This window comes from Furipterus horrens, unplaced genomic scaffold, assembly GCF_987537825.1.
Source record: "Furipterus horrens unplaced genomic scaffold, mFurHor1.1.pri manual_scaffold_1, whole genome shotgun sequence".
NCBI lineage: Eukaryota > Metazoa > Chordata > Mammalia > Chiroptera > Furipteridae > Furipterus > Furipterus horrens.
In genome coordinates this window covers 194,709,330-194,732,536 of record NW_028327171.1, presented here as the reverse complement: position 1 = coordinate 194,732,536, position 23,207 = coordinate 194,709,330, and the positions used below count along the sequence as shown (strand labels likewise).

The 23,207-nt window shown below is 37.6% G+C and overlaps 1 protein-coding gene and 1 non-coding gene across 2 annotated transcripts in view; one reads left to right on the top strand and one right to left on the bottom strand.

Annotated features, from left to right (window-relative positions):
* INO80D (INO80 complex subunit D) overlaps positions 1-22,680 on the top strand; it is a 31,966-nt gene extending 9,286 nt beyond the window's left edge. Inside the window, exons 3-9 of the mRNA XM_090268603.1 lie at positions 3,389-3,497; positions 8,490-8,714; positions 10,809-10,918; positions 13,758-13,891; positions 18,009-18,226; positions 18,902-19,059; positions 20,526-22,680. Of these exons, the coding sequence (XP_090124729.1) occupies positions 3,389-3,497; positions 8,490-8,714; positions 10,809-10,918; positions 13,758-13,891; positions 18,009-18,226; positions 18,902-19,059; positions 20,526-21,688 (2,117 nt within the window). The 3' untranslated portion in view covers positions 21,689-22,680. The remainder of the gene's footprint in view (positions 1-3,388; positions 3,498-8,489; positions 8,715-10,808; positions 10,919-13,757; positions 13,892-18,008; positions 18,227-18,901; positions 19,060-20,525) is intronic.
* Positions 4,296-4,402, bottom strand: LOC150022552 (U6 spliceosomal RNA). Its single transcript, XR_016513922.1, has one exon. It is a non-coding gene; the product is annotated as a U6 spliceosomal RNA (small nuclear RNA).
* Positions 22,681-23,207: the final 527 nt, after the last annotated feature.

Genomic DNA, 23,207 nt, shown 5'->3' with positions numbered 1-23,207 from the left:
AGAAAAAGAGTTCTTTTTTTTTTTTAACTCACACATATTAGGGGCCCAACTTTTTAAAACAAAGATTATTTTGGAGAACTACAAATTATAATGCACTGTTATGACCAAGCATTGTCTGCATTCATGTCAGAAAAAATACTGAAAGAAAAATACAATCTTGTAATTGGCTTTTGCACTCCTGTCTGGGCTGGTTATCTCAGTTAGTTACATTAAAACTAGTGATAAAGAAACCAAGATCAAAGGTTTGCTTTATTGGACAGTTAGTTTTACAATAGGAGAAACACTTCCATTTTAGTTATTAATGATTTAGATCACGACTTTTTCAGAGAAGGTATAGGTATCTTAGTAGAAATTATAACTTCTATAGATAACTCATGTTCTAATTTTTTAAAGGTGCTTAAGTGCCATGTTGTGTTTGAAAGACCTCACTTTTCAACATCCTGAAGCTGATGCTGTTGGGATCACTTGTTTTTTACTTTTTTAAACAACAAATTACTAATTATTTTAGTTGAGAGAAAGTAACTTATTTTTTAAGATGACCTGAAATTTGGATAGTCATCTTGACACTAGATTTAAGGTTTCTTTATGCCAATGGCAATGTGCTCTTTAAATTTTAAATTTGGATTTCAGTTAATTTTTTCTTAATTTCCCTATTTGGCACATGTAAAGTCATTTAAATTATGGAAGAAATCTGCAGAAATCCTTTTTGATATAATTTTGTCTAATGACTTTTGAGAGTCTCAAGAAGGAAGATGTAAAATACTAGTTATCAAGGAATCTGAGCCAAGTTTCATGCTGGTAAGAGTATATTAAAGTAATGTAGTCCCACACACTGTCATATTTTAGACTATGCAATGTCAGTATTCACCAAGACCTCTTCAAGATACGAAACTTTTAAACAAGAACTTTTTGTTGGAAGCTAAGAATTATCCAATGACTAAAAATAATAGCATTTAACAAAATAAGTAAGCGTTGTTCATATTATACTTCACTGCTTTTCCCTATAAACTTGCTTTTCAAAATGGAATACAAAATGTGGCAGCTGTTGTTTTAAAAGAATTAAGAGAAACCCCAACCCACGTTAGAAATAGAATGCTACTAACCTTCCCTCTTCCTATAGAGAGCAGGAGCCAGGGAATGGTCCTGCCTGGTGGATGGAGTCCTTTCTTCCAGAGGTGTTGGGAAAGGGGGATGGAAAGTCTTCACCTTTGACAGTGTATTCTAGGACCTTTTTTGTTGAAGTATGGAGTGACTCCACAGGGGCCTTTTAACTTATCTTGCCTGAGCTTCATTTCTCACCATTTTGAATATGTTTTATGTTTTTCTGGCATTTTAGTGTATGATGCTTTGATTCTTAAGTAAGTCTACCTTTTTTTTTTTACTTGAACTTTCTTTGTGTTGTTTCTCTTCAATTCATTAAGTGCCTGATAAAAGAAATTCTTCCTTCCGTAAAAAAATAATGAAATCTTACCATTTGGAACAGAGTAGATGAACCTCTTAGAGGGTGTTATGCTAAATGAAATAAGTCAGACAGAGAAAAAACAATACCATATGATTTCACTTATATGTGGAATCTAAAGAATAAAATAAAAGAGCAAACAAAATTGAAATAGACTTATAGACACAGAAACAGACTGATGGTAACCAGAGCAGAGAGTAGTTGGGGGACTGGGTGAGGGAATAAGAAATACAACTAGGTGGTTACAGAATAGTCATGGGATGTAAAGTACAGCATGGGGAATATAGTCAATGCTATTTGTCCTAACTATGCATGGTGCCAGGTGGGTACTGAAAATATCAAGAGACATGCTTTGTAAAGTATACAAGGGAGATCCCCCTAAAAAACCAGAATTATCTTCTGGAGGGTGAGCCCCTGGTATTGGGTCCATCTAGTTTTTTCCATAAAGTGGAAGACACATTTTTCATTTTCATCAGTAACTTTATTGATTTGGATATTTTGAGTATGTCAGCTGTCTCTCGCATGTTGATTGTTTTCAATTAATGGCTCGATTTGATTGCTATCAACTTCAACTGATCTACCCAACTGTGGAGCATTGTCCAGTGAGAAATCTCCAGCACAAAACTTTACAAACCACTTTTGACACATTTGATCTGTCACAGCACTTCCTCCATACACTGCACAAATCTTTTCTTGCTCTTCAGTTGTGTTTTTAACCTTTCTTGAAATAAGAAAGCATAATATGCCAAAAAACGTTAGGTATTTTCTTCCATCTTCAATATTAAAGTGGCTGCACAAAAATTCATCAATTTTTATTAATGCAGGCTGATATGACAGCTGTCACAATACAATCTAACAAAATTGTTTTAAATGAAGTTAAAGACAAGTGAGTGCTATTAGAGCCATCTTATGGACAAAAGCAAACAAACTTTTTCGCCAACCCAATAGGCTTCTCCCACTATGTGAGTGTTCTAGGAACCCATCTGTGTCAGTGTACCAGCTGGCGTTGTTGTGAGAGGCTGTGTTCGACTTCAGGGAATTTTTTATGAAGACTTTCAAAGCGTTTGCCTGTTCCATGATGAGTGATTTCCAAATGCACTTGCCCACACCGCACTGAGTGTTTAGTTTTTGGCCAAAAATGGCATGACCCCCCCCCCCCCCATGCCCCACCCGATCTCACTCCTTGCGACTTTTTTTTTGTTTCTCTGATGAAAAAAGTCCTCAAAGGGAAATGTTTTGCCGATGTGGAAGAGGTGAAACAAAAAACGGCAGAAGCACTAAAAGGTATTAAAATTCATGAGTTTAAAAACTCTTTTGAACAGTGGAAAAAAAGTCTCCATAGGTATAGTGCATCAAATGGAGAGTTCTTTGAAGCTGACTGAAGTTTAAACATGTAAGAATAAATATACAATTTTTTATAAATACTGGGTCTTTTTGAGTCCCCCCCTTATAATAATGATTAACCTCCGCTGTACACCTGAAGCTAACATATCTACTAGCATTTATAAGCTAATTGACAGATGGAATGAGGTTCTAGAAAGCAAAGGAGGTTTTGTTAACGAATAAATATTTTTATAATCATGGGCTTTTTCATTTTTAAAATAGACCTTGAAATCGGACATTATTTTTGCACCAACCTTATAAAATAATATTGAATGTAAACTGTAACTGAAAAATAAAATTAAAAAACAAAACAAAAACAGAAGTTCATCCTTGGAGTATAGATTTTTTATATTATTGTTTTAGACCTGAGTGTATGTCTTATATTCATTATTAATATCTTAGGAATGAAACTCATCAAGAGGCATTTATTCATATTATGATAGTACTGGCTATAGGAGTTGGGTCACATATTTCAGGTTGCTTTTTATCTAAATTTTAAATAAAATAAATTTCTTCTTACTTGCAATATTCTGTCATCCGTGCAAGGGTTGGACTGGTCTGAAGAGAGTGGAGAGGAGCTGGAGGACTCAGAGGAGGCCTCACCGTACCAGGTTGCGTGGTCCATCCGAGAAACCCTCAGATACGAAAGACGCACGTAAGTCTTCCTTTTTGTTTTTATTCTTAAATTAACACTGTACTTGATTGATCTTCCCTACATATGCCATTAAAAAAAGTATTTATTGGATCTAGTTTTTTTGTAAAGGAGATCAAATAGATTCCACTTAGAAAGAAATGTACTGTATTGTTTGAGGCAAGTTGCTCTTAAATTTCCTTGGTGAATTTGTTTCTGTACCTTTCCCATTTATCACTGAAGGAAATAATTGTAATAGAATTTTGAATTGAAAAGGACCTTAGTGATTATCTGAGTCCATTTCCTCATTTTACAGAAGAGGAAATCAGGGCCTAGATTGGTTAAGGAACTTGCCTGTGGTCCCAAAGCTACTTGGAAGTCCCACTCTCTCTGACTTCTCCTTATCTTTTTTGGCCATATCCCTACAGCTGCCAAAAATAGTGTTATTTTACTTCACCTGTATCTTCTGTAAGATTGGTCTATTCTTAAATATTTTAATGTGCTAAATATTTCTAAACATGCTAACATGTTTTTCAAGATAGTCTCATAAAGGTTCTTGGTATCTACCTTATTAGAAAGCTGTAGATTAATGTACAGCCCTGTCAAGTGATATTGAGAAAGCCTGGTCCCCCACCCCCACCCCAGGGGACTGCCTTAGAGTCCTAGGAATTCACCTGGTGCAGTTGTGACATTCCCGAGATACACCCTTATTTATGGGGCCAAAAGATAGCTCACAGACTCAGCTAATTATTTTTCTGAAGAGTATTGTAGTTTGTCAGCTAGTTATTTATTTTAAAAAATTTTAAGTATATTTTATTGATTAAAAATATGGAACACTTCATGAATTTGCGTGTCATCCTTGCGCAGGGGCCATGCTAATCTTCTCTGTATCATTCCAGTTTTAGCATATGTGCTGCCAAAGCAAGCCCTAAAGAGTATTGTGTTTTGAATAGATGTTGAGCAAGATAGAGAGGGGACCAGTTATCTGCATCATGGCAATTCATAGAATTTTGCAGTGTCATTGTATGAACATACATACAGACTTAAAATACCCAGAGATGATTAGGCTTAGGGAACTGATTCACTAGACATTAACGTGTAAGCCAGAATTCCAGTTTACAGTGAGACATAGGATCATTAAGTAGTACAGATGTTCACTAAGCAAAATTACATGAGAGCAAAATATAACCAGAATCTTACTTGGACATGGAATTAGAGCAAGGAGAGTTAGATTTATCAGTGGCCAGTGTCATTAAAGTAGCCTGATGCATTCCTTTTCACTCCTGGGATTTATCTCCCACTTAGCTGTCCTTGCCTTCTCTATCTCCTAGCTAGTATTGGAGAGTGCTGTATTTTTTTTTGCTCTTGATGTTACATTTTAAGGATTATTTTTTTATTCTCATTCAAGGGGTAGAGGGTAGGGGGTAGATTAGGAATCGAACCAGCAACCTTTTGGTTTACAGGACGATGCTCCAACTACCTGAGCCACACCATCCAGGGCCTGATATTTCGTTTTATATGTCATTCAAGACCGTTTTATTACCATTAACATATTTCCTTCAGCGAGAAGTACAATTTGTGAATGTAAGCTCTCTTATTCACAGATACTATCTATCAATCATGTTTCCAAAGGTTTATATTCATATCCACTTGACTTGGGATATTTTGAGTTAATTTTACAAATTGCTGTAAATGAAGTAACATAAGTAAATGCTCAGCATAGTACCTGGTACATGGGAATGATTGATAAGTGGTAGTTATGATTCTTGTTTTAATTCTCAATGTGATCTAAACATCAGTATTGGGAGTTTTTGCTCTTCATTAGGGAACGATCTATATCCATTTCTGCTTTCTGTTCTTGCAGTTTTCAGAATATTTCTTTTGTTGTTTTAGACTGTGACCATCCTTATTTTTCTTCGTCTTCGTGGCATTTTGCTTTCTTGGCTGCTTTTGCTAGCTTGCTTCCTCTTTGACTTACCATGATACTCTTGCCTTCCTGGTTCTTCTTTTCCTTTAGAATATTTTTCTCCTTCTTATAAACAGCTGTCTTTACCTCTTCCCTAGCTGTCACTTTGATCATTCCCCTTCATTCTTCTCTCTTCATTTATTTATTTATTCACTGAACATATCCTTGTCGAACACTTCTGCTCCAAGTGAGGGGCACTCTTATTTCTTGGCTGAAACTGAAATTGAATTTGTTTAAACTAAAATCCTAGGTTGACAGGTATTTTTTTTTTCAGTACTTAAGATGTTGCTTACATGTCTTGCATTGTTTCCAATGAGAAGTTCAGCTGTTACTAACATCACTGTCATTCACATCTTTGGTCCAGTGAACCTTTTGTTTTCCTCTGTGACTTAAGATTTTTCTCTTTTATCAGTCGTTTAAAAACAGTTTGATATAGTTTTCTTTTCTTTTCCTTTTAATGTTTCTTGTGCTTGGAATTCATTGAGCTTTCTAAAGCTGTAGGTTTATTAGTCTCATCAAATTAGAAAAAAATTTGGCCAAATATTCTTCGATTTTTCTTTTTCCCTTCTATTTGAGAAACTCTAGTTACATATATTTTAGGCTGCTTGAAATTATTCTATAACTTATTGCTGTCCTGTTCGGTTTTTTGTTTGTTTGTTTGTTTATTTTTTCCTGTCTGTTTCACTTTGGAAAGTTTCTCTTACTGGCTCAGGTTCATTAATCTTTTATTAATCTTTTATTTCGTGGCACTTAATTAGCCATTAATCCCACCCAGTATATTTTTTATATTAGACATTGCATTTTTCATCTCTGAAAGTTTGTTTGTCTCTCCTTTATATGATCACGATTTACTTTACCTTCTTGAATATATGGGATATACTTTTAATATTTTTTTTGATGCCTGGTTTACTAATTCTATTGTGTATCATTTCTGGGTCTGTTTCTGTTGATAGCTTTTTCTCTTCCTTATGGCTCCTATCTTTCTATTTTTTGTATGCCTGATAAGTTTTATTTTCCTTTTTATTGAATTTATATGGGTGACAGTGGTTAACAAAATTATACAGGTTTCAGGTACACAATTCTGCAATACCTCTCCTGCACACTGCAGTGTGTGTTCACCACCCCAAGTCAGGTCTCCATCCATCACCATTTGCCCGACCTGTACCCTCTCCCCTTTCTCCCTACGCTCTTCCCTTTGGCAGTCCCACGTTGTTGTTCCTGTCCGTGAGTTTCCTTTCTCTTTTTTTCTTTTTTGCTCAGTCCTTTCCATCCCCTCCACCCAGCTCTACCCCCAGCTGTCAGCTTGCCCTCTATCTATGAGTCTGTCTCGATTTTGCTTGCTAGTTCAGTTTGTTCATTAGATTCCACATATGAGTGAAATCATACGGTATTTGTCTTTCTCTGACTGGCTTATTTCACTGAGCATAATGTTCTCCAGGTCCGTCCCTGCTGCCATGAAGGGTAAAATTTTCTTTTTTCTTCTTTTATCTACTCATCTGTACCTTGGCTTATGTTGCTTTATTGTCGTGAGGGTACCCTTTGTGTCCTTTCTTCAGATACATTCTACCCTTTCTTGGCACTTCAGTTCTGTTATCACCTCCCCTACAAAGCCTTATTTTCACCCAGCAGCAGCCTTTCTAGTGAACTTTAATAGCACTTTATCCATGCCTCTCTTGTGTTGCTTATTGTTGTCTGCTTCGCATTTAAGATATTTATGACACTTGTGGCTCTACTGGAGCTCCCAAATAAAGACCTGCTATGGGACTTGGGGGAATAATTTGGAATAAATTTTCCTGGGCCCCATCCCATGGGAACTCTGGTTTAGATCTCAGGTAGGTCTTGGGAATCTGAAATTTTAAAAAGCTCCCAGATTTTTTGAATTTGAGGTCAGTTGTTTGGATCATTGGTCTGACTGCCCCACTGCTTTAGTTACTGAGTCTGTATCTTCTTGAATTGTTTAATTTTGAGGATGCATTTATCTTGTCTAAGTTACACTGCAAACTCCTTGAAATGTTTTGCTTCTCCTCCAGTATTCAGCATGATAGACATATAGTAACTGTTAAATGTTCAATACATGAAAAGATTGACATAAAATCCTTCAATTGGTATATCTGCAGAGAAAGAATACTGAGGAGAACATGTTTCTGAGGGATGCCACTTGAGGGAAACCAAGCCATGATTTACAGAAGAATAGTAAGATAATATTTAGCTTATAGTGTCACATGGGTGCTGTTTATTTATTTTACACTAAAAGAGAAAGACAGTAGAATAACGTGGTTGGTTTTCAAGTCTAGTGTGCATCGTTCTAACAGTAAAGAGTAAGATAATACGAAAGTGACCTTTCCAACCTCACTGGCAAGTGGACTTGCTAACTCAACACTGCACTCTTTCTTGTTGAGCCTGCAGGGGTCCTCCGCCTCCTTTCAATGAAGCCCTCCAGCAGGGACCGCCAGTCAGTTGCTATTAGCATAATGACAAGCAACTGCAGTATATGAAATGATGTCTAGGATATCTCCTGTAGTTAAAAAACATAACATAGAATGATTATGATCCCTACAATCAAAATTTTTTGTGCTTAGTAAGAAAAACGTAGTTAAAAAACAGTATGTATAAAATGGCAGCTCTTTGATAATGCACTGTTAGAATCCACTGCTGTATTTCTGGTGTTTCTTATAACTGCCATGTCATTTACTCAGACGTTTTAGTAAGTAAAGGTAAAAAAAAAAAAATTCTTCCCAAGAATTCCTAGTTATTTAGTATTTAGAAGACATTGATGCATTGTCTAATTATGACATGCTAAGAAGGTTAAGCTTCTTAAGAGCATTCATTGTATTGCCTCTACCGCCTGCCTTATTGTTGAAATATTCAGCACTACGGGAATTCTCTTCCTCTGATGTTATTGTGTCTCCCTCTGATGTTATTGGGTATGTGCTCACAGGCCACAAGATTTAACCCTCTGTACCCAGCCACCTTCCTCCTTGTGTCTCTCCCCTTTCTAAAATGAGCCTAACGGGTAATCAGTATTTTGCTTCTCTCTTTGCACCCTGCAGGTCAGATGATGATGATACGGAGAGTAGGAGCTCCAGGGTGACCCAACTTTGCACTTACTTTCAGCAGAAATATAAGCACCTCTGCCGCCTGGAGCGGGCAGAATCCCATCAAAAAAAATGCCGGCACACGTTTAGGAAAGCCTTGCTGCAGGCGGCCAGCAGAGAACCAGAGTGTACTGGTCAGTTACTCCAAGAACTGCAGAGAGCTGGGTGCAGTCGAACCAGGTCAGAGCGCACGCCGCCACCTTTCTGAGGAACCTGCCTCAGTCTCTTTTCTGTATTTTCTGAGAGGGTAGTTGAGGCACAGTGTGTGGTGGGCATTTAAGTCTGAAATATTTCTGCATAGTATTTTGTTTTTTTGCCCAGATAAAGTTCTGCATAGATGGCAAAATAGTACTGCCGTGAGTTGACATTAAAATTAAAGCATTACATTAACTTTACTAAAGTTTGATTAAAGTTTATTCAGTAAAGAATTTGAGAATGTTACCTGTCTTTAAAAAGAAGAAAGAAAAATGCCAAGAAATTTTGTTATTTAAAAGTAATATTTATAGTTTTTTTTACTACAAAAGTAGCATTTTTTACTTAGTCTTTTTGAAATGTATTTTCTGTTACTATTACATTATCCCCCATATTATCATTTCAAAATATTTTATAACATTGCATTTCTTTGGGGGAAAAATTCCTCTGTTTATAGTGCAGATACTTGGCTTATTAAAAATTTGAAAAATATAGAAAACAGAAGCAAAAATATCCATAAATAATATCACCACTTATAAAACAGAGAACATTTTGATTCTATTTCCTTCTAGTTTTTTTCCTTTGTGTGTGTATGTGTATGTGAAATCTGCAGTGAAGCCATGTGCTTCCATTAAAAAGTAAAATTGAAATTGTGCAATATTTTTTTGTTCTCTGCATTTTTCCATTTAACACTGAATTATGACCTTTTTCATTTTATTCTTTAAAATGGCTTTTAATAGGTTCATATATGAATGTCAGCCCTTACACTTTTTCATTACTGTTTTAAGAGTTATGTGTCAGCTTTTTTTCCTTTAAAAATATACTATAGCCATTCCCCTATGTTCTTAAAGATTGTTTTGGAAACATGATTTATAATGTTTGCATAATACTTTATTGAATGAAAATTCATATATTGGAAATGTAGAGTTGTCTGATATTCCAGTGAAGAAATTATGGTATATTAATATTTTAGAAGTTTATATAGGTGATGAAAATTTACTTAGATTATGTACCTTTTGAAAGTACTAGCTTAACTGAATTAAAAATTTCTAAAATATCTTAACTAGGGAAATAATTTTCAAAATTTAGAAGGCTCAGCTCTATATTGAATTTATTATTTCACACTTCTTATGTATTATATTTCCAGATAAGCTTAAATATATAGTATATAGCATTTTAGAAGTTTGTACATCCAAATATTAGCAGTGGTTATCTCTAGTTAGGGGGGATTATTTTCTGGAAAGATCATGAGTCACTTGAGGGAAAAAGGGTTTAAAACAAATGGAAAACTGAAAAATAACCTTTGCTTTTATTTCTTACATATCTGTATATTTTTTGTAATTTTATTTTAGTTTGGGGTATTTTGGTTTTCATTATATTTGCTGTAAAAAAGTAACCTATTTTTCAATATCTCATCTCAAAAAGATACTGTGCCTTTAGGAGTTTTCTGCTTCTTGGCGTATTTAGAGCTGTTTGAAACTATGTATGTGTATCTAATATCCCCACATAATGACTGCATCTGCAGTATTTCCCTTACTACTTAAAGCCCCAGTCTTCTGCAGGGGAGGCTGTACCCTGGAACACCGTGTAGGTCTTAGCTTACTTATTCAGTTACCTTTCTCAGAGAAACATTCCTGGATTCCCTTGACTATGTTAGATCCCCCTATTATCTATGCTCTGTATTAAAGTGTTTTAAATATGTAATCTTTTCTTATCTCTAATCTCTATGGTACAGGTGAGGAAGTTGAGGCTTAAGCAATGCTAAGTAATTTGCCAAGGTCACACAGCTAATCCATTCTTCATCACTTTCCTGTGTTTCTTTGTGATGTAAAAGGAATCAAATTATCACTTTAATTTTTTTTTTAATGGCACAGCTGAAACTGGTTATAATATAATTATTTGTTTTGACAGTAGTTTGGGGGAACTGTGGAACTGGTCATGGTAACCCACATTTACAGTTTATTTAATGTGTATAGAGATCATGTGTTGGTGTTACATTGTAGTAACTTAGTGTTGAAAAATTGCCTAGGATTCTCAAAGCATTTCTAAAAAGTTAATTCTGTGTCTCTTTTCCTTTCTTAGCATAAGCCGGACCAAGTGCAGAGCGGCGGAGCCCGAGGCGTGCAGCGGGACGGCGAGGGGGGCTGCGTGCACCAACAGAGCCCTTCCGTTCGCCAGACATTGTTTCCAGCGTATCCTGTTGACTCACTTGAGTGTGGTTCAAAGTCTCCCTCCTTCAGGGCTATGTGTTTAATTCTTAAGCCAAGTGAATGACTTTAATTTTTATGTAACTTCTAACTTCCATAATATCCTCTGAATAATTTTTTCTGCTTATTGTCATTGCAGTTCTTTATTCAAGAATCATATCACAATAAGCAAAATTGACAGGAGCCAGCAGGTTCTCCCAGGGCTGTCACTTAATTAAATTGTGTTAACAGAATTTCAGTCCCTCTGATGGCTCTAGATAGTTTTAAGAAGCAGCTATACCACTCATCGATGGAAAAATCATCATATTACTCAATAACTGTTTTTTCTCTTCTAATAGAAGAAAGTTATGCAGTTTTACAGTGCCGCCTTTCGCTGTGGGAATAATTTATTATTTGTATTGAGTACAGTGCTGATTTGAAATGAATAAAAGATAAATATCACTGACTAGGGAAGAAGATATCTTCAGACAAAATATAATACTTGAGGAAAACTTATAATTAAGGGCTTCAGGCTGGTTATGAAATCTTATTGCTCTCACTTTTATTAAACATTTAAAATTGACTAGCATTTAAAACATTTATCTAGTAACACTTACTTATTGTGCTATCTGTTTGACTTTTGCCCTCCTTTCTATTCTTGGAATTGTATTTTCACAGCTTTTTCAGCAGCAGTTTCTATGCTGTAAAGGCTTTTAGAAGAGTCTTAACTATAAAAACATAAAAGAAAAAACAGGAAGATACTTCCTTAATAGATATAAAGTGAATTTTGGAGAAATGTAGTTAATGGCTAAAAGTATGGATGCTTAAAGTGTTGATGCTATAAAGCTGATGTTCTAATTTTAAGAGTACAGTTTTGATTTAAAATAATTTTTTGTAACTTTGAGTTTAGTGTTGGAAATGTGCAATGAAAAATCCAAACTTCGATAGATTCTTTTTTTTTAGAATTATATCCTTATATATGTATTCTTTTTTTGCCAACTAATTGTGTTATAATCTTCATTTTTAAATTTTTTTCAATTACAATTTACATTAAATATTATTTTGTATTAGTTATAGGGTTTTTTTAAAATCATTTTTAAGTGTATTTTATTGATTATGCTGTCACAGTTGTCCCAATTTTTTTTTTCCCTTTGCTCCCCTCCACCCAGTACCTCCCTTCATTCCAGCAATCCCACTCCCCCTTAGTTCATGTCCATGGGTCATGCTTGTATGTTCTTTGGCTTCTCCCTTTCCTTTACTATTCTTAACTTCCCCCTGTCTATTTGGTACCTACCAATTATGCTTCTTAGTCCCTGCACCATTTCCCCTTCTTCCCCTTCCCCTCCCAGCTGATAACCCTCCAACTTATTCCCATACCTATGATTCTGTTCCTATTCTGGTTTGCTTAGTTTTTGTTTTTTAGATTCAGTTGTTGATAGTTTTGAGTTTGTTGTCATTTTAATGTTCATAGATTTGATCTTCTTTTTCTTTAATAAGTTCTTTTAACATTTCATGTAATAATGGCTTGGTGGTGATGAATTCCTTTAGCTTTACCTTGTCTGGGAAGCTCTTTATCCTCCCTTCCATTCTAAATGATAGCTTTGCTGGTTAGAGTGATCTTGGTTGTAGGTCCTTGCTTTTCATCACTTTGAATCCTTGCCAGTCCCTTCTGCAAACTTTCTTTGAAGAAATCAGCTGGTAGTCTTATGGGAACTCCTTTGTAGGTACCTCTGCTTTCCTCTTGCTGCTTTTACGATTCTCCCTTTATCTTTGGCAGTCTCCCTGTGTTTGTTTCTGTGTGTTAAGTAGAGCTGCTGTTACTTCCTGTCTCAATGCACCTGTTACATTGTATGGGGTGGAGCCTTAGGTGATCACCAGGGCAGAGCAACCTGTTTCACTGTTTTGTGGCTCTGGTGAGGGGTAGGGGGTTAGAGAGGGGACAGTGCTGTTGCCTGGCTGTTGGAGGCTTGCTCGGCACTCTCCCCGTTTTCAGGCACTTCTCCCACTTCCTGTATGCGATTGGTGTTCCTCTAGCTTTTGCTCTGCTGGTGGTTCCCAGAGTGGGTGGGTTTGCATAGGTTTAAGAACCGTTAGGACTCTTTAAACGGACTCCAGTGAAACCGGCCCTTTCTTCTGCTGCTCCAGCCCCCTACTGGCTTTTACATCTAGAGTTTGTGAGGCTTTATTTTCCAGGCGCTGGAACCCTGGGCTGCGCAGTCTGGCCTGGGGCTGGAATCGCTTGCTCCCCAGTTATCCCTTGCTCCCCAGTTATCCCTCCCAGTTTTCATTCACCATGTGAATGTGGGACCGCCCGTCTCCGCCCCTCCTACCTGTCTGGGTGAATGTGGCTTCTTTAATTCCTTGGTTGTTGGACTTTCATACAGTTTGATTTTCTGGCAGTTCTGGGTGTTTTTTGTTTTGCGGTTAGTTATGATCCTTCTTATGGTTGAGCAGGGAGGCGAAGCATGTCTACCTACACCTCCATCTTGACTAGAAGTTCTGAAAAGTTTTTTTTAAGCCATTATAGTGGAACTTGTAAGAATTAATGTGTTAAGGTGGAAATGACCTTGCTTCCAGGAATAACAGAAATCCAAATGATCTTAAAGGAGACCTGTGTTTAGGTGCACTGTAGCAAAATAGACTCCTTCAGACGTATTTTCTGATAAATAATGATGATAAAATTATCATCGTTTTCCCATATCGGTAGTTGGGTTGGTTCTTTAGCTTTTATAGATAATAAAATCTATACTTACTAAACACAAGGAAAGAAGAAAATTTTACATATAAAAAATGGAATAGTTGGAGTTTCAGTGTGTTGTATTCTTAACTTAAAAAACAACAACAGATATCCTCTTGAATCGCTCTCAGCAGCTCTTCTCCAGTTGCACGGCCAAGTTTGCAGATGGACAACAGTGCTCTGTGCCTGTTTTTGACATCACGCACCAGACACCTCTGTGTGAAGAACATGCCAAAAAAATGGTAAGTTCAGATTAAATTTTTGTTAGCCAGAGGCTTTCAAACTTAATAGTTGTCCATAGTCGGAATTATTTTGTGACTTAGTACAAACTATGTATGTAAATGAATCACTAAAACAAGTTTTATGGAACAATATTTCTAGTACCCGATATTTTCTAGTTTGTTCTATTTTACTAAAAAAAGAAAAAGAGAAGAAAGGCTGGGCATGACCCATTGAATCAATTTCATACCTTCATTTATAAACAACAAAAACACTGTTTTAGTAGTTATTTAAATATGTTTATTTTGTTTATTATCTATCCCTATTCTACCTCCCTTCTCCTTGTTTATATTTTCTTAATCATAGCAGATTTCCCAAACTCCTTTTTGCCCTATTTCTCTAGGTTTTTGTTGTTTTATATACAGATCTGTGAATGTCTTGGATATTTGATAAAATTTTGGCCAAAAGCCAAACCTTTATGTATTTCTGCTGAACTTAATCATTGCTTTTGCTAATGCTAGTATCATAAGCCCTAATTAATTCAGAATAATTTAGAGACAAATCTGAATTAGTGAACTAACTATCTGAATTATGTAATCATTTAAAATAAATGCATTTTAATTGTTTTCACCCATCAGACACTTACTGAGTTCTTCTGCTCTTTGCAAGGTATTGTGCAAGCTGAGCAAGGTACTTCTTGCCCACAGTTCTCAGAGGTGGATGGGGTAACTGAATGGCCAGGATTAATATCTAAGGTTATGATCCTGGTGTTGCCATTAGCTAAAAGTTTAACAAGGACCAATAATACATTCTTTCTGGACCTCAGTTTCCATGTATATTTAGTTCATTGGCTTCTTCTCTACCAAGAACCTCTTTTGTTTTTTAATTCTCTTTATGGACCATATATTTTGAAAATTTGTATAAAGTTAGACTGGCATGCTTCTAATAAGTTAAATAAGGAGGCTTATACTTCAGGACCTGCTTTAGTAAGAGTGAGCTTTTGATTAGTATAACAAAAATTATTATGTAAATGCTTTCAAAAAGAATTATAAGCAGTTAACTTTTTTCAGCTGATTAAATATTCCTGTTTAGGAAAATTCAGGTAGGCAAACATAAGGCTGAATTAGTATAATAAAATTCATCATAAAATAATATACGTTTTATGTAATATAAATAAAATATTAATCAGTTTTAAAAGATATTTACCAAGTTTTGAAAATGGTGTTTTCTCTGAATACAGTTATAGAATCTGACACTAGTTTCAGTTGTTTTTAAGTTATAAATTGCATGTGTATATAGCAAACACTTTTACCCCGTCAGCCCCCACTGTGAGACATACACTGGGTGGCAAAAGCTGTGCACATCTCTTGGCTCTACTTTCAAACTGTATGTCTTGAATCCACACACTATCAGTTTTATTGAGGCAGGAGCATTTTTTGTTCGTTGCTGTATCCCCAGTGCTTAGAACACAGATACTCATTAATTAATTATTGAATAAATTAGCAGTTTGGTACATAGCCGGGAGGGGTTGAGCTTCAGACAGAACTAGACTTGGTCACTGGGGGAAACACCACTGGTAGAAGAGACTCATGCTGCAGGAAGTCCAGGCTGGCAGACAGAACATGGTATTCATTTGGTATGAGACCGTACAACAGATGGTAAGGTAGTGCATGTGTTGTCCTGGCACATAGGTAGGATGGGACAGTGAGAAAGTCGGGTATGAGCAGTGTTTGTAAGAGTGTAGGTAACTGAATAGTTGGCATTGGAAAAGCCTCTAGGGTATAGGAGCTCTAGCTCTCTGGAGGAGCTAAATGAGGGACTACCAAGAGTAAGGCAGGGCCTCAGTCATGGGTACTCTGTGGAGTACCTGGCACATGACCAAAAATGTTCCTGGGCTAAGAGGCATAAGCTTAAGAGAACAGGACATAAGTCTAGAACCAGAACCAGCTGATACCGGGTAACTTAAAGGGAGGCTTTCTCCTGACTAAGATCCACACTGGCCCTAGCGGAAAAGCCTAGAATGGTTGCCTGCCTACCTCCCTGATGGGTACTGCAATTGCATAATAAAAGAAAACTTCAAGTGTTGAGCCAAAAAGAACTTCAGAGGCTAGGAAACAGCTTTTTTTTTTTATTTTTATGAATTTGTGTATTTTGACTTGAGCCTGAAGTTGTGTTTGAATTCAATTATTTGGCTGGGATTAAAATTCTCTTAGATTTCCTGAATTTATTATGCTTTAATTTTATTCTTTCTTGTTTTGAATTTGTTTGATATTAGTAATACTTATTAATCTTTAAATACTATTCTCTACTCTTTTTATGTATTTAGTTATGTTACTATTGGATTCATCAAATCAAAGGTGACATAAATTGTACAATAAAAACAACTTGTTTTATATACCACCAAGAAAGAAAAAATGTTGCATAGTGCATTTCTCATCACTTATAATTTTTGTTTTATACTTACTGAAATAGTTTCTTTAGACTTAGTTAGACATTGATTTTTATCATCCGTATTGTTCCTGCTTTCAGCTGAATTACTTGATCTGTGAAATGCAGTATTTTCTACTTATATCTACTATAACACAGCTTCGTCTCCTCTGTGGTTATTTTCCTCTCTCATTAGATTTTTGCTTTGAAAAAAACAAAAACAAACAGAATTGTGGTCATTTCTTCAATACTGAATGTTTGCTTCACTGATAACAATTTTATATCCTGTTGCTCTTTGTGTTTTTCTGCGTACACAACAGTTTTTCCTCTATATGTAAAACCAACAGTGCACATATGTTCATTCAAATGACGACAGCACTAAGAGCTGTGACCAGCTTGGAGCATGTGTGTAGGCAAAGTCAGCTGTAATGACCATCACCTGGCTGACAGCAATTAAAAGACAGCATTATTGTACAATGCTCCCCAATTGCAGAAAATAAAATGTGCATCTAGAAATTGACGAAGTATGGTAGTCACATGTTAGTTTCTGGTTCTTCTTCCTTTGCCTATTCACTTATTGCAGCAGTTTTATAAAGCTGTGTCCTCATTATTTCTCTCTTTCTTTACCTGGTCTCCCTGGCCCATGTCAGTTACTTGAAGGACTTTTTCTATGTTTTGATTTCTGGGTCTACATGTATGTCTGTTCCTTTATTTCTGTACACCAGATACAGCTTTCTCCTACCTCCTGGACATCTCATAGCTCAAACTATTTGTGAGCCAAACCGAGCTTCTTAACTTTCTGCTGTGTTCTCTATCCATCTAATGGTATCATTACCTAACAGTCTCCCTAGAGACATTTTAGAGTTTTATATTCCCTCCATCCTCACCACATCCAAGAGGCTGTCAAGTCATGAGAACCCTGTCTGTCACGCCCTTGCTTGTCCATTCCCACTCACTCTGCCTTTAGCTATTTACCCTGTATTGACTGTTGAAATAGCCCGCTGATTGGAACTGTTACCTGCATTCACTTAGCTATCCCTTCACATTGCTTACCAGGGTATTAATCCTTTTAAAACATTTGTCAAGTCATGCTACTCTCATCAAAAATCATGTTCCATTGTCTATAAAATAAGTTTAAAATCTTTAACGGGATAGTCAAAGTCATACCTGGTCTGGTGCCAAACTTCTTTATAGCTTACGTTTATATTTCATGCTCGATTATGCCCCAAGTACTAGTCAGACCCGTTTATCTGCTGTTCTTTTTGTCTGGCTTATGCCATTTTCTTTAGCCTAAAATGGTCTTCCCCTCGACCCCAACGATGTAAAATTTTACTTATACTTTAACAAACTAAAAATAATCGTGTTTTCTTTTGTGTACCCATAGAAACTATTTATATCACTACTGCACAATTTTCTCTGTACTATATTTAGTTATACTGTATAATTACTGTAGAGTAAGTCCTTTGAGAGTGCAAATTAAATTTTTAAAAATTGTTTATACTACAGCACCTGTCACAATGTCTTTAAAAGTGGGATGAACTGCGTATATATTGAATTGATTTGAATTAAATAAAAAATGAATTTCTATTCATTTATTTATTGTTATACATAGTTTTAGGTAAATGGTATGTTTTAAGCATTATGTGAAATATTAAAAGTCATAAGTATTTTTTTAGGTAGTTGTTTAAAAATACCCATTTATTCATTTCAAAGGACAATTTCTTGAGAGGAGATAGCTCCCGTAAAGTTCAGCACCAGCAGCAGAGGAAACCCAGGAAAAAAACCAAGCCTCCTGCACTTACCAAAAAACACAAGAAGAAGCGAAGGCGTGGACCTCGTCGACCCCAAAAACCCATTCCCCCTGCAGTACCCCAAGGGAACCTCAGCATGCCCACCAGCGTCTCACTGCCAGTGGAGGCCTCCCAGATCCGGTCAGTGATGGCGCCCGAGTTCACAGATCCCTTAGATGTGCTGGGTGTTCTCAGGACATCTAGTTTTATTTACTGCCCTAGTGTTGGAACTAGGCTACAAATGCACCATTTGGCATATCAGCCTAAGCTTTTTAGTTTCTGCACAGTTTTTACCAAATATCTGCTATGTTAGATCAGAAACAAAGCTTTTGATTAAAACAAAAAGAGCAGATGTTGGAATTGAGAATTTAATTGTCTATTCTCAGATGTTTCTATTTTACAGAAATTTCGTAGCTGTCCCAACAGAAGTATTCCATCAGAAATCTGATGTATTATTAATTTTGGCAGGGGTAAGCATTTTGACAGATGAATGAGGCTTCTGTTTCAGGCATCTTCATTTTATCTGTTGAAAGTATTAAAACACATTTGCTACACCAAACTGTAATTCATTATACTGATTTGAAGTTAAAAATACTATCTCAAAATGGTTCTGTTAATACCTAATTAAAGGTCGTAGAAATAGGTTATTACATATGGTGAGGTCTATCTTTTTGCTTTCAAATTTCCTTCTCTTTAAGTAGGAAAGGAGACATTTTGAGTTAGGATTCCCCATTTTCTTGTTTGAGGAACTTGTATTGGTGACATTGGTGTGAAGGTGAAAAGGGAGTGGTGGGCCAACCGTGTCATCTTTCCCAGGAGCCCGTCCACGCCAGAGCTGAGTGCTGATGAGTTGCCGGATGACATTGCCAACGAGATCACTGACATTCCACATGACTTGGAATTGAACCAGGAGGACTTTTCAGACGTCCTGCCACGGCTACCTGATGACTTACAGGATTTTGATTTTTTTGAAGGTATGATCAATATTGTCATTCAAGAAAACTGGGTTTTAAAATGATTTTTTAAAAAGGAAAACAGTTGTTTGTTTGTTTTTAAGATTTTATTTATTTTTAGAGAGAGGGGAAGGGAGGGAGAAAGAGAGGAAGAGAAACATCCATTGGTCATCTTTCACACACCTCCAACCAGGGACCTGGCCCACAACCCAGGCATGTGCCCTGACTGGGAATCTAACCGGCAACCTTTTGCTTTATGGAACAGTGCCCAACCCACTGAACCAGGCTGGTCAGGGTGGAAAATAGTTTTTTGAGATGTGTTTGAAGTATCCCTCCTCACATGTAATGTCTTTGACTGTAGATAAAAAATATGGTGCTTGCATAGGCTAATTTACCCTTTTCAGAAGGTAACTTGTGCAATTTGATAGCTAGGTTTATAACTTCATTCTTTTAAAGTGAGTCATTTTACTTGAGTTTATTTTTGAGCAAAGCAAAGACATTTCAAACTTGAGCTTATTGAAACGTTTTTGAACTTGTCCTGATTTTAATTTCCCACCCTGTACTTCAGTTAAAGTGTACTTCTCCAAAATCAGTTTGCTCAATCCCACCAATTCTCTGGTGCTTCCATGGGAAATCTTTTAAACTCTCAGAATGTTCATTTCATTGTTAAATCCTGGATATTTCTGTGGTGATTAATCAAGTTTCTAACAATAGATGTTTTAGTATTGGAAGTGAAATCAGTGTGGGCCCATGGGCTTCCATTTTACAAAAATTAGTTCGTAATGTGAGAAAAATGAAGAATGAGAAGGAAGTATTAGAAGCATTATAAAAGGTAACCTGTGACATGAACTGAGTGCCTAGTGTTGTGCTGAGGCACACGTATGAATTTCTGTATCCTGGTGTGCACAGCTGCTCCTCCAGCTGGATGAGTCAGAGGGCAGAAGGACTCTGTGGACTCCTCCTGCACGGCCTTTGTCTTGAATCTGAACTGATAGGACATTTTTTTTTTAATGGCTTTACTATAACTTAAAGTAAAAGCATGTATATTCAAGTAGTCACCATGAGTTTTAAATTGGTAGTACTTAGAATCCCCAAGAATTTAACACTTTTTAAAAATTGAATTTATTGGTGTAACTTCGGTTAATAAAATTGTGTGGGTTTCAGGTGTACAATTCTGTAATACATCATCCGTATATTGTATTATATGCTCACCACTCAAAGTCAAGTCTCCTTCCTAACACTTTGATAAAATAGTTTATTTATAAATAAACTGAAGATGTGATACAAGTTCCAGGACAACTTGACATTTCAGACCTGCCTTGCAGGTTAATGTTTCACTTTTTCCTTCCAATCCAATCCTTGCAAAGTTCTCTTCTCAATAGGGTCTCCTTTTATAGAATATTGTCGAAGGTGATTCAAATGTATGGTTTTTGTAGTATGGGACATGTAAAAGCTCTGCTGATTTTTGGTGGCCTTTGTTTACTCAGGAAAGAATGGAGACCTCCTCCCAACAACCGAAGAGGCCGAGGAGCTTGAACGGGCCTTGCAGGCTGTGACTTCTCTCGAGTGCCTGAGTACCATTGGGGTGCTCACCCCGTCAGATGGTGTGCCAGTCCAGGAGTTGTCAGACAGAGGAATAGGGGTGTTCTCCACAGGTACTGGGGCTTCAGGAATTCAGTCCTTGAGCCGAGAAGTAAACACAGACCTCGGGGAGCTGTTGAATGGGCGCATAGTCCATGATAATTTTTCTAGTCTAGAGCTGGATGAGAACCTGCTCCGTTCTGCTACCTTGTCTAACCCACCTACACCCCTGGCAGGGCAGATCCAGGGGCAGTTCTCTGCCCCAGCCAACGTTGGCCTTACTTCTGCCACTCTGATCAGCCAGAGTGCACTTGGGGAGAGAGCCTTCCCAGGACAGTTTCATGGACTTCATGATGGCAGCCATGCCTCCCAGAGGCCACTTCCTGCCCAGCTGCTGAGCAAGGCAGATGACCTAATCACCTCACGACAGCAATACAGCAGTGATCATTCACACTCCTCGCCCCATGGAAGCCATTATGATAGTGAGCACGTGCCGTCTCCGTACAGTGACCATATCACCTCTCCCCACACATCTTTCTCTGGTGATAATATGGCAGCTACCTTTTCAGCAGAGATGCCCATCATGGCACAGCACTTGCTCCCACCCCAACTTGAGGTGCCACTTGGAGGAGTCGTAAACCCCAGAACTCACTGGGGCAATCTCCCTGTCAACCTTGGAGATCCCTCTCCATTTAGCAACCTTCTCGACGCAGATGGACATCTTCTTTCCACGTCCCTGTCCACGCCACCCACCACTTCGAACTCAGAGACCACACAGCCTGCCTTCGCCACCGTGACCCCCAGCAGCTCCAGCGTGCTCCCGGGGTTGCCGCAGACCAGCTTCAGTGGCATGGGGCCTTCTGCTGAACTAATGGCCTCCACCTCTCCCAAGCAGCAGCTCCCTCAGTTCAGCGCAGCCTTCGGCCACCAGCTGAGTTCTCACAGTGGCATTCCCAAGGACCTGCAGCCCAGCCACAGTTCTATAGCCCCTCCTACAGGCTTCACAGTAACAGGTGCCACAGCTACAAGTACCAATAATGCATCTTCTCCCTTTACCTCCCCTAACTGAGCGTGTCTGTGTATTTGCAGGCAGGTGGGAAACCCGGTATTTTCTATCTTTGTTTCCTCTTTATTGCCCCTTCCCCTTTTCCTAAAGAAGATTTTAAAAATAACAGATGGGGACTCGAGGGGAACTCCCTTTTCCAGTTAGACAAGTTGCCCTGCAGTGGACCCTGCTTCAGTGTTCACATGTGCCCCGTGCACTGGTGCTCATTCCCTCCCGGCAGGTTCACTCGCCCCCGTGGTCTCCTTAGTGGCTCAGCACAGTGACTGCATAGAATTCCTTTCAGCAGCAAGTCCTAGAAGTGGAAGATACCTCAGATTACCAGTGCCCTTTACTATTTCCTAGTATTCAGATCAATGCTTTCCATTCTATTACCAGGTCTTTGCATAGGTGGTTCCAGATAGAACGATCCTGTTCACGAAGTCCCTGTGTGTAAGACGTAGCCAGCGGGGTGCAGAGGCAGACCAAGGCTCTGACTTAGCACCAACTGCTAAATACCACATGAGGCCAGGATTCCATTCCTAATTGTGATCATGTTTAATTAAAAAGAAAAAAAGTAGTCTTTTGACTGCCCATGTGTATGTGTGCGCCCACACGTGTTTTTGTGCAGGGCAGGAAGCAGCTGTCCCATTGTTATTTTTTTCCCTAATGAGTATATAAGCCTCTTACTTCTTTCCCACATCTCGCAACCCTAAGAAAGCTGGTTGTTCTTCCCCACTGAGAAGGGGGTGGTCTGGTCACGTGAATAGCACAACCCTTTTCTGCCGAGTCAGCCAGGAACACAGAAAGGCAGGCTTCGTGCCAGTGCTGTGGGGGTGTTGTGGAATGCTCGCCAGGAATGACTGCAGGGCTGCTGAGATGCTGGGGTCTGCTGGTTAGATTGCCTTTTTAGACATGCATTCGTTCCTACATCCCTCTGTCTTGGAATACATTGGCAAGCTGTAATTAAAGGAAATATTTCTATGTGAAAAACAGGATAGATCAGATAGATTTGGAAAGATGGCATCTGTGAACTTCTTGATCTATCTTTTGCTTTTGAATTTTTCATGTTTACAGTAGTGATTCTTTGGTAAGATTTGTAAAATGTTGAAGACACTTGTAGAATCAGTGTACCAGTTGTGAAGTGATATGTACTATCTGAAGGATATACATTTTTAAAGTTTTTTTCAAAACAGATTATGGAAATGAGACAAATTTTATCCATCCTTTGGTACTTTTAAAATAATTTAAGTGCTTAATTTTTAAGTTTTGGGAAGTTCTCTTAAAGTACCAAGATTTTAGGCTTAAAAATCATAATGGATAGTTTAGTAAATCGGTGACTATGAGATGAGTATGTGAGTTTTCTTTTTACCTGCCTTCTCCCCTGCCCTCTCCCCTCCCCCAGAAGGGCGGAACTAGATTTTAAAGGCATCTGTCTTCTGCTTTCGCTGAGACGTCTCACTGTCCCCTGAGATACCATTGGGTATATATACCTGAGTCTAGTCTAATTTACATATATATTTTAAAAGATGAGGTAGAGAGAACA